The sequence below is a fragment of the Gavialis gangeticus genome, unplaced genomic scaffold, assembly GCF_001723915.1.
Source record: "Gavialis gangeticus isolate Ggan-Ray unplaced genomic scaffold, GavGan_comp1, whole genome shotgun sequence".
NCBI classification, from domain to species: Eukaryota; Metazoa; Chordata; order Crocodylia; family Gavialidae; genus Gavialis; species Gavialis gangeticus.
Genome location: NW_017729029.1, coordinates 40183912 through 40200944, shown reverse-complemented (window position 1 = coordinate 40200944; position 17033 = coordinate 40183912). Strand labels below are relative to the sequence as shown.

General features: G+C 46.6%; 1 protein-coding gene across 1 annotated transcript in view; it reads right to left on the bottom strand.

Annotated features, from left to right (window-relative positions):
- LOC109300351 overlaps nt 1–8984 on the bottom strand; it is a 15573-nt gene extending 6589 nt beyond the window's left edge. Inside the window, exons 1-5 of the mRNA XM_019521035.1 lie at nt 7265–8984; nt 6594–6693; nt 4280–4428; nt 3990–4102; nt 851–940 (exon numbers count right to left, since the gene is read on the bottom strand). Of these exons, the coding sequence (XP_019376580.1) occupies nt 851–940; nt 3990–4102; nt 4280–4428; nt 6594–6693; nt 7265–8984 (2172 nt within the window). The remainder of the gene's footprint in view (nt 1–850; nt 941–3989; nt 4103–4279; nt 4429–6593; nt 6694–7264) is intronic.
- Nucleotides 8985–17033: the final 8049 nt, after the last annotated feature.

Below are 17033 nucleotides of genomic sequence, written 5' to 3'. Positions count from 1 at the left end.
ACCATCCCCATTTAGATCATGTCAGCCAGAGCTTTGTCAAGCTAGGCTTTAAAAACCTCCAAGGATGGAGTATTTCCCTACCTACCTGGATTAGCTTTTATACCCCCTAAGGGTTAACTGCTTTTTCTCGCTCCTACCCACCTTACCTCTCTCAGCAGTGTCTTTCTCTTCCTCTTCTTTACCATTCTGAATTGGCCAAAGTTCCAGGAAACCACAGGAGATTTCCAAAAATTATCCCATGATTGCTTGTGACTTGTAATGTGGAATTGATATACAGATGGACAGATCCTCAGCTGATGTAAATCAGTACAGTTTGGCTGATTACAGTGGACCTGTGCTGTTTCACATCATCTGAGAATCTCTGATCAAGTCATATTAATAAGGTGTTTGCCTAAAACTTCCAAATATTCAGGGGCTACTAGTGAAAGAACAGTGGCCCCTTTATTTTGCTTCATGCACCAATGAACTTGTCATTAACTTGTCAAAAATATTCAGTATATTCCTGGAAATACTCAAGGCATTCACTTTAATTTCAGTGATTGAAAGCTCAAAAATATTTTAAAGTATTTGATAAGCATTTAAAAGGCAATAATCACTATGATCCAAAGTGTCTAGGATCAGAAGCCTTTTCACGCATTGCTCACAGTTTTATAATGTTGGACCTCAACAGCTGAAAAAGCAAAAACAAACGCTATAATCAAAATAATCTTCTAGAATCTCTGACAGCCTCAAGACCTCTAGAACATAAAAAACATCGCCAGTGTTACCATTTTAGGCCCATAAAATGCTCTTTAGTGTTCGTTGCATTATGCCTTCATCAGATCCTGGAATGAATGGAAAGGAGGATTACCTTGTCTCCTAGCTTGGCATACACCTGATTGTGGTGAGTGGTGTCTGCCTCTCCTGTTGGGTTGGCTGATGTGACTGCAATGGGGCCAACCTGGAGATAAAAAGAAACATGGATTTGCGAAGTAGAAACAGCCATGTTTACAGACTGCTATTGGTATATTTTTACACATTATTTGATTAATCCTTTTTTAACTGAAGAAGGGAACCAGAGAGACAGGCAGACAGAAACATTGGGTGTTGTCACAGGGCGCTAAGGCATACTTGCTCCTTTAAGGGTGAAAGCAGCTTAGCCAGGGGCTTTGCAGGCTAAGCAGTGCGCCTAGCAGGTTGCCTGAGCAACAGGCTAATGAGGTAATTAGCCTGCACCTGCAGACAGTCAGCTGACCAGAGGGACACAGAGCCCTGGGAGCATGTAAGTCCAGGGCTGAAACTGGCAGGGGTTAGTTCTCTGGCAACTGCTAAGGGAAGGAGCTTCTGCCCAGAAGAGCTATCCAGGGATGTTTTGTTTCCTGCAAGACTAATAAAGCTACACAGGGGCCAGAGGGCCAGGTGACAGGAAATTACTAAGTTGAGCTAGTGCCTCGGAGCCAAGTCCAACAGAGTGGCCCTAGGCTAGAAGGTCTAGCCAGATTAAAGGGGCTGAGGCTGAGTAGGTCAAGAGCCCAACATCCGTGTAACCCCTGCAAGGCCTGGGGTGTGGTATAGGAGAGGTTTTGGGGCCACACAATTAGCCCATAAAGCTTAAGTTGTCCTCATATGCACCATTGTGGAGAGGGGGCCTGGTGAGGGGACTGAGGACTAGTGTCGTCTATTGGGGTTTGGTGGGACCAAGGGCATACAAAGGCTCATGGGCAGCCTCTCTATTCATTATTTTACCAACAAGACATGGCAGGTGGGATAAGAAGGCACCCTCAGTGAGGAGCTGGCATGGTCAAGAAGCCCCAAGGACATTACAGCCACTCCCAGAGACCCCAACACAACAAGTGTCTACACATGTGCTAACTTTCTGACAGTTAAGTTGACTTAACTTTTTTAAGTCAATTTAACTGTTAGAGCATTCACATACGCGTAGCAGAGTCGACTTACATGCAGGACAAGACAATACACCTCCAAGGTGTATTATTTTGAGTCACATTAATTAAATTGCCTCTGCAGGGGAGCGCTCACAAGATGGCTGCCACCATTTCAAGGAGCTGTATGTGTGTACACTTAGACATGGCTTAACTTAAGTCAACTTAGTTAAGTTGACTTAGTTTAATTGTGGCTAATTGTGTGGCCCCAAAACCTCTCCTATACCACACCCCAGGGGCTGCTCAATTAACCAGCATATTTTGTTATCCGGCATCCCCCATTCCTGGGGGATGCTGAATAACAGAGTTTTTACTGTAGTAGTAAATTGAGCAGTACTGAATACTGTGGGCTGAGCATGGAATGAGCAGTAGGAAATATAAGACAGAACCAGGGCTTCTCCTAATTTTTAAACTGGAACAAAGTGAACATTTTAGTGATCCATGGGATTCCAAGTGATGCATGCAACAGTAATGAGATCTGGATACAGTGGAACGCCTGTAGAGTCCCAGCAGACAGCAGGTATTTGCCATGACCACGGGTCATGAAGCAAGTTATGATTCCTTTAATAGAATTTATAGATTTCATAGACATTAGGGCTGGAGGGACCTCATAAGATCATTGGGTCCAGCCCCGTGCCCAAAGGACAGAAAGTCAGCTAGGGTCAAAGGATCCCAGCAAGATAAAAGTCCAAATGTTTCTTGAAAGTGTACAGAGTAGGTGCTTGCACCACCTCTTGGGGGAGTTTGTTCCAGGCCTTGGGGACTCAGACAGTAAAGAAGTTTTTCCTTATGTCCAGCCTAAAGTGGTCTTGCAGGAGTTTGAGACAGTTAGACCTTGTCATCCCCTGGGGTGCTCTGGTGAACAGGTGCTTCCCCAGATCATGATGCACGCCCCTTGTGTACTTATAGGCTGCCACCAAGTCACCCCTGAGCCTGCACATCTCCAGTAAATGCCCTCAGTGATGGGTAAGTGGTCTGGTCTGTGGATGATCAAGAAAGATCAGAATTCAAATAAGGATTTTTAAGAAAGTTGCCTTTGAACAGCATGCTGAGCCACCGCACTCTACTGGGCCATCAGCGTGCCCTAGCTCCAAGTTGTGTTAATGCAGCTCTGGTGCAAGGGTCAGCATTGCAGGAAAGTCTCCCACATGAAGAGCTCTATGCAGCAGTTATGCTACTGTTAAATAGCTGACAACACATTTCTACTGCAAAAAGGTCATAAGGATGAGCAGGAGATGTGCCAGCACAAAGCTGAAAGAACATGAAAGAAAGTGCTTTTCTTCCTAGCAGAAACCAGGGGAAATGGTATAAGCAGAGCATCCAGCCAGGGAAGTAGAAGGAACTAGCCTGTGGCATTGTGGATTTAGAGAAGAGTAATATTAAGATGGTAACAGTGCAGGAAGGATCTTCACTCTTTGTAGTTTGGGGCAGCAAATATATTTAGCCACCACCACATTATACCAATATACACACATTCTTAGGTAGTGATCTTGTTACCTCAGGTACTTCTGCTTGGATTAAATTATGAAGCTGCAGTACTTATTTCATAGTTCAGGGTGTGAGTGATTTTTCCATTTTACTCCATGGTTTGCCTGATCCTCAACACCTCCTGTCACCCAAAAAAGGTCACAAGTCCTTCATACAGATTTAAGACTGTAGTAGAACTTTTTTAGGAAATGTCTGGGGAGTCAGACAGGGAACTGTTAATTATGTGTCTTCTGGCTTTCTAATATTAGATTTTAATTTTCTTTTTCAAACCAAACATTCTAAGGAAATATTTAAGCATTCACTACCTAATGTTCTTCCTTAAGACTTTATGTGAGTCTTGGCACCCTCCATTTACAGATGAATTAAAAAGGAAAGCTGAAGTGGCTTACCTGAAGTAAAGTGACAGAGCCAGAAAAAAAAATAGGTGTCCTCAGGCCTAGCCCTTGTATCAGACTGCCTCTGTTGGAAGACACTGATTGACACTGGGCCAATTCACTAGAAGAGTGTGATGGTAAGACCCAGCCACTCATCTTCCACACTCCTTTACCTTGGCATCTTGAAGAGTGTGATTCAGCTACTCACCAGATCAATGAGGTGTGTGGTGACGGAACAGTCAGGGATACGGATGGCGATGCTCTGAGGGGTACCAACATATTTGGAAGAGTCTTTCATACCTAAGAAGTCCACCCATTTCCCTAGAAGAAAATAGGCACCGAATAGTGACTGGACCAAGTCCATAAACAGTGGTGTTACCAGGTGAGCAAGCAAGGACCAGTATAATTTCAACACACAGCTAAGTGAAGTGCTCCTGTACTTTAGATTACTAAGTGCAATGATCTCTGCCCAGCTTGTGAGCAACAGCATTTTCTCACCTCTAGAAACCACAAGGCTAATAGGGGATGGCCAAGCAGCTTTCATGAAATCCCAGAGTATGGGGCTGAACAAATGCTTTGCAGGTTCCAGCTGCTTCAGGTTAGAGATCCAGAGTGACATGGGACGGTCCTGAGCCTGGCGCTTTGTACTAGAAAAAAGACAAGGTGAATTTTCTTTGGCACCTAAAAATAGGTTAGGAATTATTTTCTCAAGTTACAACTGAAGCCATCTGGAGAAGACTTAAAATTAAATCTGTCCTTGCAGACATAACCTGAGTGCAACAGCTTATGCAGCAGAAGCAGCATGGACCAGTGGACTGAGCACTAAACTGGGAGGCAAGGGATCTGGGATATATTCCTAGTCATGCTGTTGACTCACTGTGGGATCAGGAATGCTAAGGAATCCTTATCTGAGTTCCAGAGGACTGTTTTTCCTAAAAGCAACTCCATATATGCATATTAAGAGGATTAGTTAATTTGGACAGGAGCCAATTGTAATTCAGACTACAGACATTCATGTGTATATAGTGATGGCTGTAGAACAGATTAAACCTAGAAAAACATAACATCTATAAATGGCCTAGGTGACTAGAGTTTCCATAAGGTTGTTTGAACAAACCTGCATCTGGAACTATGATCAAGGAAGTTTGTCCATGCTGTGTTTTTTACCCTTGCTTGCACTGAAATGGCATGACTGTTTGCACGAGCGAGTTTTCCAAATGCTTTAAAAGTATTTCTGGTGCATTTAACTAAAACTCCTCGGACTAAAGCATCACATCCATGGATTCATTGCATGAAAACACAAAGGCACTCTGTGACAGAGCACCTTGGATGCCTATCACTTTAAGGGCTAGGCCTGGGAGAGGGCAGATGTCTGTTGACGGTGGCCATGTAATGCCCAGCTGTCTGGGGTGAGGGGAGCAGTTTGTGACCAGCCAGCAGGGGAAAAACATCTCCCTGCTGAGCCCCTGCTCCAGGAACATCTTGGAGATAAAGGGGGAGCTATGGGGAAGGAAGAGGAGTCCTCAGTGGTCCTGGGTACGATCTAAAACTACCCTGCTGGGGAAGGGTGGCCTGGTGGAACTCCTGGTGGTGCAGGAGTCCCCAAGAAAAACCAGACCAGTTGCCTCCCCACTGAAAGGTGGGGAAAGGCACCTAAACCCTAGTCTCCACCATCCAGTGGCTTTTTAGTTAGAACTAAAAAGGCCTGGCCTGTGGGCCAGGCACATCTAGGGAGGCACCTGAGCCTATGGGGGCGGTGGGAATGGAGGATCCCAGAGAGCCCTGGCCTTGACGAGGGGGTAGCCTGAAGCCCCAGTGAGAGGGCAGGGAATGAAGGCCCCAGAGTGATAGGGGTGGAGAATTGGCCTGGAAAGGGATGTGGGGTGAAGTCAGACTCAGTTCTCTGAATTGCCCAGCATCCATTCAGAAGAGGGCACGAGAGAAATGGCCAAGGAGAGCAGGGGATTAAGTCTGATGGCCCTACAGGTTCACTCAGGGACCAAGGGCAGGGTGTGTGTGGCCCAAAAGGGGCAGTATGAGAGACAGACCCTGGTGAGAGCAGTGGGAGTGAAAGAGGCCCTTGTAAGAGGAGGGCTGTATGAATGAGGCCCGTAACCATGTAGAATGAAGAGGCTTAACTGTGGGTGAGTTTAGTCTGGCCTTGAGTCGGAGCCATTAAGAACTTATATACTATCTGTGAGGCATAGGCCATGGTGTAGGGAAGGTACAGAGCCGTGGATAGCGCCCCCTGGCATCAGGGCATGTAACTGGCAGCCTCCTGCATTATGCCACTAGTTATAGGAACAGCAAAGTTGTGGCAGGTGAGACTGGGCGACTGCTCCATAGACAGGTGGGCAGGCTGGTTTGAGACTTGGCACTGAGTGTGCCCTGTCACATGATGAAAGATGTGTAATGATTCTTTTTGTCTACCAGATGGCACTGCAACATTTTTTTGTAGTTCACCCCTTCGAATTGCTGCCACTTTCAAATTGCTTCCGATTTTTTTTCCTTGTGCCGGCTCCCTGCTCCCACAGCTGCATGGCAGGTCACCTGGGAGGACCCAGGCCAGCAGGGGCAGCACAGGACTGTCCTGCTGTCCTGTGACACTGGCTGGGGACCAAGCTTCATTTGTTTGAAAACCTAGTGCATGCAAACACTGAGGCGATGCTCCAAAGCTTAATTTGTTCAAAAACCTACTGCGTGCAAACACTGATGCGACCCTCCAAAATTAAACAAGCTTACATTTTATAAACCTATTTAATTTAATGAGGATTAAACCCTGTCATGTGTACAGGTACCCTAAAGCACTTACTTGTAAGCTTTCTCCACACCATCAGGTCGGTTACAGGCTGCTACAAGCACGTATACTGTATCTGTAGGGATCCCACAGGCCCCTCCATTTTTCAGGATCTCTGTTAACAGAAAAATAGGACACCAATATATAGAATTAAAGGGTTGTAAACTCAAACAGGTGATATCACAGATGATAGAAACCTATTATTTCCTGGATTAATAAAGTGCTGCTCACTGTGGTATCTCATGCTCACTGAAGTACTCATGAAAGAAGATTCCTAGTTATATCAGGACAGGAATAAAAGATTCCTCTTCTCTAAAGAGAGCAACACTTCTGTATTCATTCTAATACTTCCCAACAAGGATTTACAAAGGCTGTATCATCTCATGAAACTAGCCTCTGGGAATTTCTGTGAAAGAGCTGAGGCTGGCTATGCAGCGAACAAGCCAGGAGTCATTGAGCCAGATTAACTGCTTCTATAAATGGATGCACCTCCACTGATTTCAATGAAATTTAAACCATCAGAGCATTTGGCCCCTAAATCCCACTCTCTACTCTAACCACTTAACAACACTACCTTTCTCAAAATGCAATCATGTACCAAGGTTCTTAGATTCTGAAAGGGGGGAAAAAAAACTTGTAATAAAGTAACATTGACCCCCTGCTTTTTCACCGTGTATTTCCCTTACCTGCAATTTTCTTGACTGAGGAAGCTTTCCTGGCAGGCAGATGAAGGCATCTGGTGCTTCCTCCCCCCATACCACTGAGTTTCACAATAGGCCTACCCATTGGGAACAAGGAACCTTCAAAAGTGCTATTAAAAAGAGCAGACAGGAAGCAGAAGAAGCTGACCAGGCCAAAGATGATGGTGACAGCAATGTCATAGCCAGCTGGGATGGCATTGACTGCATCCAGCAAGAAACTAATGAGGATAAGCCAGAATGTGAGGGAGTAAAAGAACCAGGAGATGCTTAGAAAAAGTGTACCGAAGACAATGAAACCATTGAACAGCATGAAGGCAATGATGCCTACAGCTACTTGGAAGCCTCTGCTAGTGCCATAGAGACCACTGTATCTAGTCAAACCCCATATGATCCACATGGCCCCATAGAGAATGAAGGCACTGCTCTCTAGGGTTTTACCACGGGCAAAGGCCAATGAGCCACATAAAAGTTTAAAGATCCCTCCAGCTGCCACAACCCATGGTATGACTACAGTAGTGAGTGGAGCCTTTGGATCCACTGTCATTGTGATAGAAAAGGAGGCGAGGACACTGCATGCATAACCGAGCACTTCTGCATCCGCATACTTGGAATAGCCAAGATAGGGAGCATGAAGGTCTTTCCCCTCACGGAGCTTAAGAATGCTGTTGCGAGCAAGCATGGCCTTCATTGTTCCCTCCCCTGTTGGGAATTTGGTGCTTGCCTTCATGTTGTACAGGTAAATGAGAGTCATGAGGGCCGAGGCCACAAAGATGGCCACATCCACACCTTGGGGACCACCCTCAAAAAAGCCCTTGGGACAACAGGCTAATGCGATGCAGTAGGCCACATAAAACAGCAAATACAGGCCCTCCAGTGGGCTTTTAAGAGCCCTGAAAATAGCCAAGGTAGCAAATAGGACAGCAAAAACTACTAAGAATGGGACAGGAAAAATTGGTTCATCTGCCTGCCAGATCCGGTAAAGAAGGCAATAACCCCCAGCAAATTTCAGGATGGAAGTGAAACCAAAAAATGTGGCAGCAAGGGTATCCAGGGCACGGTAGGATAAGATGCAGACTCCAGTTTGGTAAATCGCAGCAGCCCAAAGCCAAGGCACTTGGCCAACAAATAGATTATTAGTCACTCCCAGGAGCTTACAGCCAAAAACACTGGCAGAGAGCATGTTCAAGATCAAACCAGTGATTGCCAAGTCATTTGTGCTGGCATTGTTGACCTGAACAAGCTCATTGGCTTTGCTCTTGGCTAAATCTGTGCCAGGGAGGGTGATTTTTTCCTTGCTGAGGAAATAAAGGAACCTCCCCACAGCAAAATAAGTCGCAGTGAAGCAGACAATCAGATAGTTGCAAGCTACAGCTGAAGAACCAAAAGCCATATTATAAAGTGCAGCAATTTCATGGGCACAGGCAAGAGATACAACAGAAGCAATAATGGCTGGGATGACCTCCTGGTAGAGGAAGCCTACTGCAGCAATGATGAGTAGACCTAGAGTAAATGTCACCAGGCCAGGCACCACAGCATTGCGGTAATCACCAAGACCATTCAGAACCCCTTGCCCTGCTAGAATATGAATCACTCCATAGCTACACCATAATACTGAGAGAGTCAGGCAGAGGGTAACAAACAAGTAGACATTTCTCAGGCTCTTCCGAACTCCTGTGGGAAAAATAACAAAGTGGAATTTAACCATGACATGCCATGTTGGTAACTGCCACCTCAGACTCTATTACCACAATACAGAATGCTTGTCAGGGTGCCAGGAATGAGTTTCCATTGTTCTATAATTCAGTGTACATTGCATCATATATTAAGGATAATAAACATACCTACAGGCTGAGGAACTCCCTTCTCATCAGCACTGAGGCAGAAAAAGATCTTGGAGTCATTACTGATTCCAAGATGAACATGGGCTGCCAATGTGAGGATGCGATCAGTAAGTCTAACTGCACCTTGTCATGCATCCACAGATGCATCACAAGTAAGTCCAATGAGGTGATCCTCCCCCTCTATACAGCACTGGTCAGGCCGCAGTTGGAGTACTGCATCCAGTTCTGGGTGCCGCACTTCAGGAGGGATGTGGACAACTTGGAGAGGGTCCAGAGGAGGGCGACTCGCATATCAGGGGGCAGCAGGGCAGGCCCTATGAGGAGAGGCTGAGGGACCTGTTCAGCCTCCACAAGAGAAAGCTGAGGGAGGATCTGGTGGCCATCTATAAATTTACCAAGGGGCCCCAGCAGGGAATAAGAGAGTCCCTGTTCCCCCGAGCACTACCAGGAGTAACTAGGAATAATGGCCACAAGTCGACTGAGAGTAGGTTCAGGCTAGATAGCAGGAGGTGCTATTTCACTGTCAGGGTGGCTAGGATCTGGAACCAACTTCCAAGGGAAGTAGTGCTTGCTCCTACCATAGGGGTCTTCAAAAGGAGGCCAGATAGTCACCTAGCCAGGGTCATTTGATCCCAGCATGCTTTCCTGCCCATGGCAGGGGGTTGGACTTGATGATCTACTCCAGTCCCTTATGACCCTATCTACTATGAAACTACGAAACATACATGAGTTCCTACAACCAATTCTTTGCCTATTTTTCTACAGCTCCCTGTGTGTATAGAACACTCCAATCACTTTAGGTTCACCAATTTATTATCTTCTCTTCACCCGAAGTCTGTGTGGCCCACAAGAAAAACTATACTAGTGTTCATACTATTGCAAATAAAGCTGCAGCACTTCACTTCTCTTTACTTCCTGGTGAATCCTATTTATCCCCTGTCTATAAATAAGCTCATACTTGCATGATGCGTCTTGCATGGTATTGAGCAACTTGCTGATATTTATCATAAGTCAGTCACAAAAGAAGGCAGAAGATTGATAATTACTGGATTGGTTCAGACTCAAGGTCTACCTTGTCCAGTATCTCCTTTCTGAGACTAGCCAGAGAATTTATTTTAAAAGGTTGAAAGCTAGCTTCAGTAGAATCCAGCTACAGCTCAAAAACAATACAGTAAAAGCTCCATTATCCAGCATCCCCTGGGAATAGGGGATGCCAGATAACAAAATATGTCAGTTAATTGAGTGGCCCGAACAGGTGTCCTTGCCTTTTCGGGCCACTGCTTCTCCCGCCACATCCAGGGCGTCACCGCCCCTCCTCTGGCATCGCAGACCCTTCCACGGGCCTTGTGGGCCCCATGGGACAGGGAGGCGGGCCCCACGCAGCCTGTTATGCCCCCAGGCCATGGAGGCTCAGCAGCGCAGGCTGCTTTGCCCCGGGCCTTGGGGACTCAGTGAAACAGGTCTGGTTTCACTTTACCTTACAAGCTGGCATGCCGGTTAACAGAGCATGCCCGCTCATAAGGTGCTGGTTAGTGGAACTTTTATGGTATTATGAAAATGGGTACTATGTTATATAAAATTAGGTATTACATGGCTTGATAGAGTTGGAAGACAGTGCAGGACCCCACCCACTGTAGCTACATAGGTACATAGTTGGTGTATATTGATAAAATCTAAGGGTGTTTTTCATTGAATGAGTTTTAGTTAAAGCACACCCACCACCATTTTGAAGCACAAGGACACTGATACTTGAGACATGGAGACTGTGGGAGTGCACTAATTAGCACGCTCCAGCAGACTTGATTATTCGCATCTGCTCCAATGTGCTGTAATTATAGCACATTGGAGCAGCATCCTCATACGTCTACTGAAACCCTCAGACATGCAGTTAGTCTTGCAGCCTATTAACCTGTGGTAAAATGGTTAGAAAATTTCACTGGGATGCTATGGAAAGGGGAGAGATTGAATCTCACACTTGGTAACCACTTTGGTACAGAATTTGTAAAATTGTAAAGAATTGTTTATCACTGGCTTCAGCCTGTGCTGTACAATTGCTGGGGTGGGAAATATTCAAAGTCCTCAGCAGTCTTCACAAGTTTATGGAACAGGGATTTAGTCTGTCCAGTCCACTCTTGCTTCCAGCAATAGCATTAATGCCTCCCTAAAATGAATGCATCAAAATCTAAGTATGAGGGGTGGGCAAAATACAGTCCATGGGCCAGATATAGGCCACCAAGGGATTTTGTCTGGTCCACAGTGGGTGCCTCAGCTCCACCTGGTCCAGGTGCAGGGGGCAGCCCAGGCTGTGGCACATGCGGTTGGTCGTGCTGCCCCCAGGCATGAAGCTGGGCTGGAGAGGTTTGGCAGCTAAACTCATTTTCCTGTAGACCCTGCAGTGGCAGCTCCTTCCAGCTGCTGCTGCCAGTCTCTGCCACCACTGCCAGACCAGGCCCCACTGCCTGGACAGCCCAGCTCATCTGCCCCACACCCACCCCTGGGGGCACCAGATGGAGCAGGCAGGCAGGATATTCAGTGAGATCGGCCAGGACCCACCTGGGTAAGGTGCATAGCTGGGCAGATGAGATGCAGGCAAGAGTGGGTGGGGAGTGGTATCTGGGAGTAGAATGGGTGGACGGGGCCAGGGCTGGGATTGGGATTGCGGGGCAATGACAGCATGGGGCCAGAGCCCAAGGCAGACCCACGATCCAATGCCCGCGTGTCCCTGCGACAGGAGCTGGTTCCGTGGGCAGGGGTGTGTGGGGAGCAGATTGTGGCTCTGCCCTGGGGCCCTGGCCCCACACTCTCACTGCTCTGTGATCCTGATCCCAGCTCTGGCCCAATCCATCCATCCTGCTCCTGGATGCTGCTCCCTGCCTGCCCATGATCCTATCTCATCTGCCCAGCTGAGCATGGGGCAGAGGTACTTAGGGAGTATTGGTGAGTTGTTATGGACACAGGGGATGGGGAGAGGGGAGGGAAGGTGTTGATCCAGTCCACTGTCTTACCAAAACTCCCTAAGTGGCTCTCTAGCCCAAATAATTGCCCACCCCTAGTATATTCCATGTCCCTGCTGGAAGGACAGTAAGTCAAAATAGTTTGAAACTTCATATAACCCATAATTCTTACTTATGCTAAGTATGGTCTCTTAGCAAATTATTTAGCAACATTCTGTTTCATTCAATGAATTTCCTTAAACAACACTTTTATGAGGCTTGGAAGCATCAAGCATCAAATTTCTAGTACGCTGAATCCATCTAATAACTTGGCAAATATTTGTTTAGAAGTAATGTGTCTAGCAAAACTGGCATGCATCCTTCCAGGAGTGGTTTGGCAAAAGCAGCAAAATTTCAGTTAACCTGTTGCAAAACAGGCACAAATATATGTCAAGTTACAGAAGCAACTTTAGGCTGGCAGCCCTTATGGTCTTACCTGCATAAGCCAAGATAGCTGATAAAACAAACAGAAGGACTCCCAGAGCCGTGCTGGGAATTAGAGGGGCTGGTCTGGTGAAGCTGTATGAATGCACAGCTAGTAGGAGGGACCCTGTGTGTAACAAAGGGAAAAGGCAATATCTTGAATGCTTTGCAGGAACACAGGAAAGGAAGACAGTGAGGTGAATAAAGAAGAGAGAAAATGAAAAGGGAGGGGGAATCACAAAACAGGAATGAAAGAAAAAGCATGAGAAGATGAGATATAGGGGAAAGGAGAGCTCTGGAGGAAGAGAAAAGAGAGAAGTGAATCAAACTAAAAGAATTGCTTTATAAAATGTATCTGTACCAGAAAGTTTAGATTTGACACCTGCCCAAGGCAGATCAAATAACATAGTTCAACTCCTTGTTTGAAAGCCAAGACATTTTACTAACTATTGAAATATACAGATGGACTAATAAATCTAAAGGTTTCTTCATTCAAAGAAGATTCAGAAAGCTCTATTCTGAAAATAACTATTTTTTTAACAAAAACTAATTGGTTGCCCTTCATTTGAGACCTCATCTGAAAGCCAGTCCCAAAACTGGGTTCGTTTACAAGTCACACCTGGTTCCTACCTGCAGAAATCCCCAGGAGCCCTATGGAGTGATGCAGGGATTCCACTTGTACCTCTGCCATTGCAGAGGTTGCTGAAGATACAGCTGCGGACTGAAGTGCTGCCTCTCTAACTCTCCTTCCCTAGCTCTTTATACTCAAAGCTGTTCCACTGACTGCTCTTCCTCTAAGCTCTCCGCCCCTTTTTCCTAAGAGCAACATCCCTGTTTAAATTGCCTTGTTGTATGTAGAGAAGGAAATGCAAGTGAGCTGTTAAACATAATAAATTTCAGTCTATGACTCAACTTAAGCTGCTCCTAACTTCCTTTAGGACCCTGCTAATTTTACTTCTGTCTAACCCTTGTTAAAAAGATGCTTTAAAATTAGCTGTCAGTTTTGTATTTACACACATATTTATTTCCATGCTCCAGTATTGCCAATGGCAATGCTTGGGCATTGAATACAATACCATTTCTAATAAATCCATCCAATGAGGCTAACAGGAAAACCTCTACTCTTCGAGCCACCTTGAGTTCAGACATTTCTTGTGAATATTGGCCTTTGCATTCTTAAATTTCTTTGTCATTTTTTTAACACACGGTACAAGGAACTCGCATTGACTCTAGTGAGAGTTGTGTGTGCTTTATAAATTGTAAGTGAGTGGGTATGAGAAAATACAAATGGTTGAGTCATGCAGTTTGCACCAGTATGGCATTCAATGGGGTGTTTATCACACAGCAGGCACTTGGAAGTAGAAACAAAGAAAGAAAAGCTACTAATAAGGAAGTATAATTTAAATGAGTTTAAATTACAACAAGGGGAATTAGGGTTAGGTACTAGGAAGAATTTTCTCACTACAAGGGTGGTTCAGCACCAAAACGGAGTATCTAAAGATGTTGTGGATTCTCCACCATTGGAAGTTTTTAAGTGTAGACAAAAAATTGTCTAGAATGGTTGAGAGGGATAAATAGGGAATGAAACTAGATGACTTCTTGAAGTCCTGTCCACTCCTATTTTTCTCTGATTCTGTGCAGGTCAGGATTAAATAACTGGGCCTGCTGTATACTACTTGGAAGCAAGGCAAGTCACTGTTTGAACAATTTCAGATAATGTATTTGAAAGCTATGAAATTCACTGAATAAATTCACCTAACATTGTTCTCCATGCTTTAACATACTGCCTCCTGTTAGCTCCTTGCAACATTTCCTTTCCCTGCTGCTCCACTAACTTATCAGTTACCTTCATTTTGCACAGATCACTGGCTCTCAGATTAGCACCAGTTTACACAGTTCTGCCTCTCACACCCTCTTTGCAAGCCACTCTTGCCACCATTTCACATCATAGCTATAGTAAAAATGTACTGGGGATACATATCTAATATCTGTAAGATTAGCAAATATCACAGTCTGTAACCAAGTTAAAACTTGGGGAGAGTTCCTCAGCCTTTTTCTGGTTCTCTTACACCAAGTAAATGTCCAGAGTGGAATAAAGGCACCCTGAAAGATTTGCATTGGGAAGGAGTGTTGGTTGTAGCCATGTTGGTCTAAGGACACAGGCAGTTCTTTGGGTAAATCTGGTATCTTTTATTAGACCAACTCAAATAGTTGGTAAAATTCTTCTTTGCAAGCTTTCAGGCACAAACACGCTTCTTCAGGCAGAGGGAATGTCCTTACCAGGCCAGTACGAAATGGCAAGTATTCAATTTGGATTTGGATTCAGCTGATTCAGAGAGGCAGTGATTTAATTCAATGATTTGAATCACTGTCCCAATTCGATTTGGCGGAATCAGATTCAAAGATTTGGCGCCGATTCTGAGGTTCAGCTATAGACTAAACAGGCAGCAGTCCTTGACCACACTGGACACAGGTAAGTCTGTTTTGGTGGGTGGAGGTGGAGGGATGGGGAATGGGGGGCAGATCAACGCCCCCACAGTGAGGGAGGGATTGGGGCTAGGGTTGGGACAAGCTGCCCAGCCAAGGTCAGGGGGAGCGCAGGACTCAGGGAGGGGGGCTCCCACCACTGCGCGCTACCATGCACTGCTGGTCCGGGAGGGTATGGGAGCGGACGTGTGTCCGCGGATCTGCACCGGGCAGGCTAAGCTGAGCTGCGCTCCAGACAGGCAGCAGAAGGCCCTGGGAGTGGAGCCTATGCCTTCCCACCGCTTGCCCAGCTGGGGCAGGGAGGCGCGAGACAGTGCCTCTGCGCTGCCTCAGAGAAGCGGCGTGCAGCGGCGGAAGCTGCTCCCACCTCCCTGTGCCTCCTGGATAAGCCACAGCTTCGCCCCACTGAGCCCCAGCTGTGCAAGCAGCAGCAGGACATGGGGGCATGCACGTGCACCTAGATCAGGGAGGGGCCAGTGGCAGGGGCTATGGGGAATTTTAAGGTGGCTGCAGCCCCCCTTCCTGTAGCCCCTGCTCCACTGCGCTCTGCGGGGTGGGTGGAGCCAGGGCTGCACTCCAGGCTGTGCACCGCCTGGTGGTGGGGGCTAGCCTCCTGGATCGCAGCCCGGCCCGGCCCACGCAGATCCAAGGGCACATGCCTCTCCCAGACCAGCAGCGCATGGCAGCGTGCAGTGATGGGACCTTCCCTCCCCGACTCCTGGGCCCCTCCACCCCGTCTGGGCAGCTTGTCCCAGCCCCAGCCCCAGCCCCAATCCCTCCTTCACTGTGGGGGCATCAATCTGGCCCCAGCTACGCCACTTCCCTCCCCACTCTGCCCATCACAACAGATTTACCAGCTGTAGGCAGCTGTGTCCAGCATGGGCCAGGACTGCTGCCTGTTTAGTCTATGGCTGAATCTCTGAAACAGCACTGAATCTCTCTGAATCAATTCAATTTGGAGCTTTTCATGGGTCTCCTGATTTGATTTGGATTCAGGGATTCGGCTGCCAAATCGGGCCAAATCTCCTCCAAATTGAACTGAGTACCAAAGCTTCGCACAGGCCTAGTCCTTACATTGGGAAGGGGGAAGATTTCACTGGTGCAGCCACTGCAGTAGCCAAGGGGAGAGGGTTAGGGGGCCATAGTGGGCTGTACTGCAGAGATGCTGAGTAGTGATACACCCCATAAAGCAGCCTAAGTCAGTCTGCCATTCATAATTTCATAGACATTAGGGCTGGAAGGACCTCAGAAGATCATCGAGTCCAGCCTCCCGCCCAAAGGGCAGGAAGTCAGCTGGGGTCAAAGGATGCCAGCAAGATAAGCCATGTTAGATAGGCCTCCAGGAGTGTCCAAATTATACCAAGGACATTCAAAAACCCAGAGTAGCCCAGGTTTGGCAGCATGCAAAGGCAACTTAAAGACTCTTTTGCCATGGGCTGTGGACTTGGTGCTGTGTTTCTGCATTCTCACCTCTAGAGCACTTTGCTTCCCCATAACTGCTCCAGGAATTTTTTACTTTAATCAGTAATGAACCAAGCTATTTAACTAGGGGATGGAGGAGGAAATAACAGATTTTAATACAACAATATGACTCATCAGTTTTTCGAAGTAAAGGGAAATGATGTATATACCATATCTACAATACCATAAGCACCAAAGCAACTATGGAGGAAACATGTTCCCTTTTTCTTTCTACAGCTCTTGTAATTCACCTGTTTCAGGGACTAATAAAGATATCAGAAGCATAGCAGGGCAGTTTTGCACCTGAGGCAGCCACAATGCCCAGGTCAGTATGGGCTGCTATCATGCCAGTCAGATGCAATCAGCCTCTGCTGTTGTGATGGCTATTTTCATGAGCCTTCCCTTCCCTTCCCCTCCAACACCTCCTCATCAAAAGTGGTGCCTGAGGCTTCTGCCTTGTTTGCCCCCCTCAGTATGCTACTTCACAATGCTGTAGAGAACAAACATATAATGATAGTAGGTTCTCAAACTTTTTTGGGTCCCGTGCCC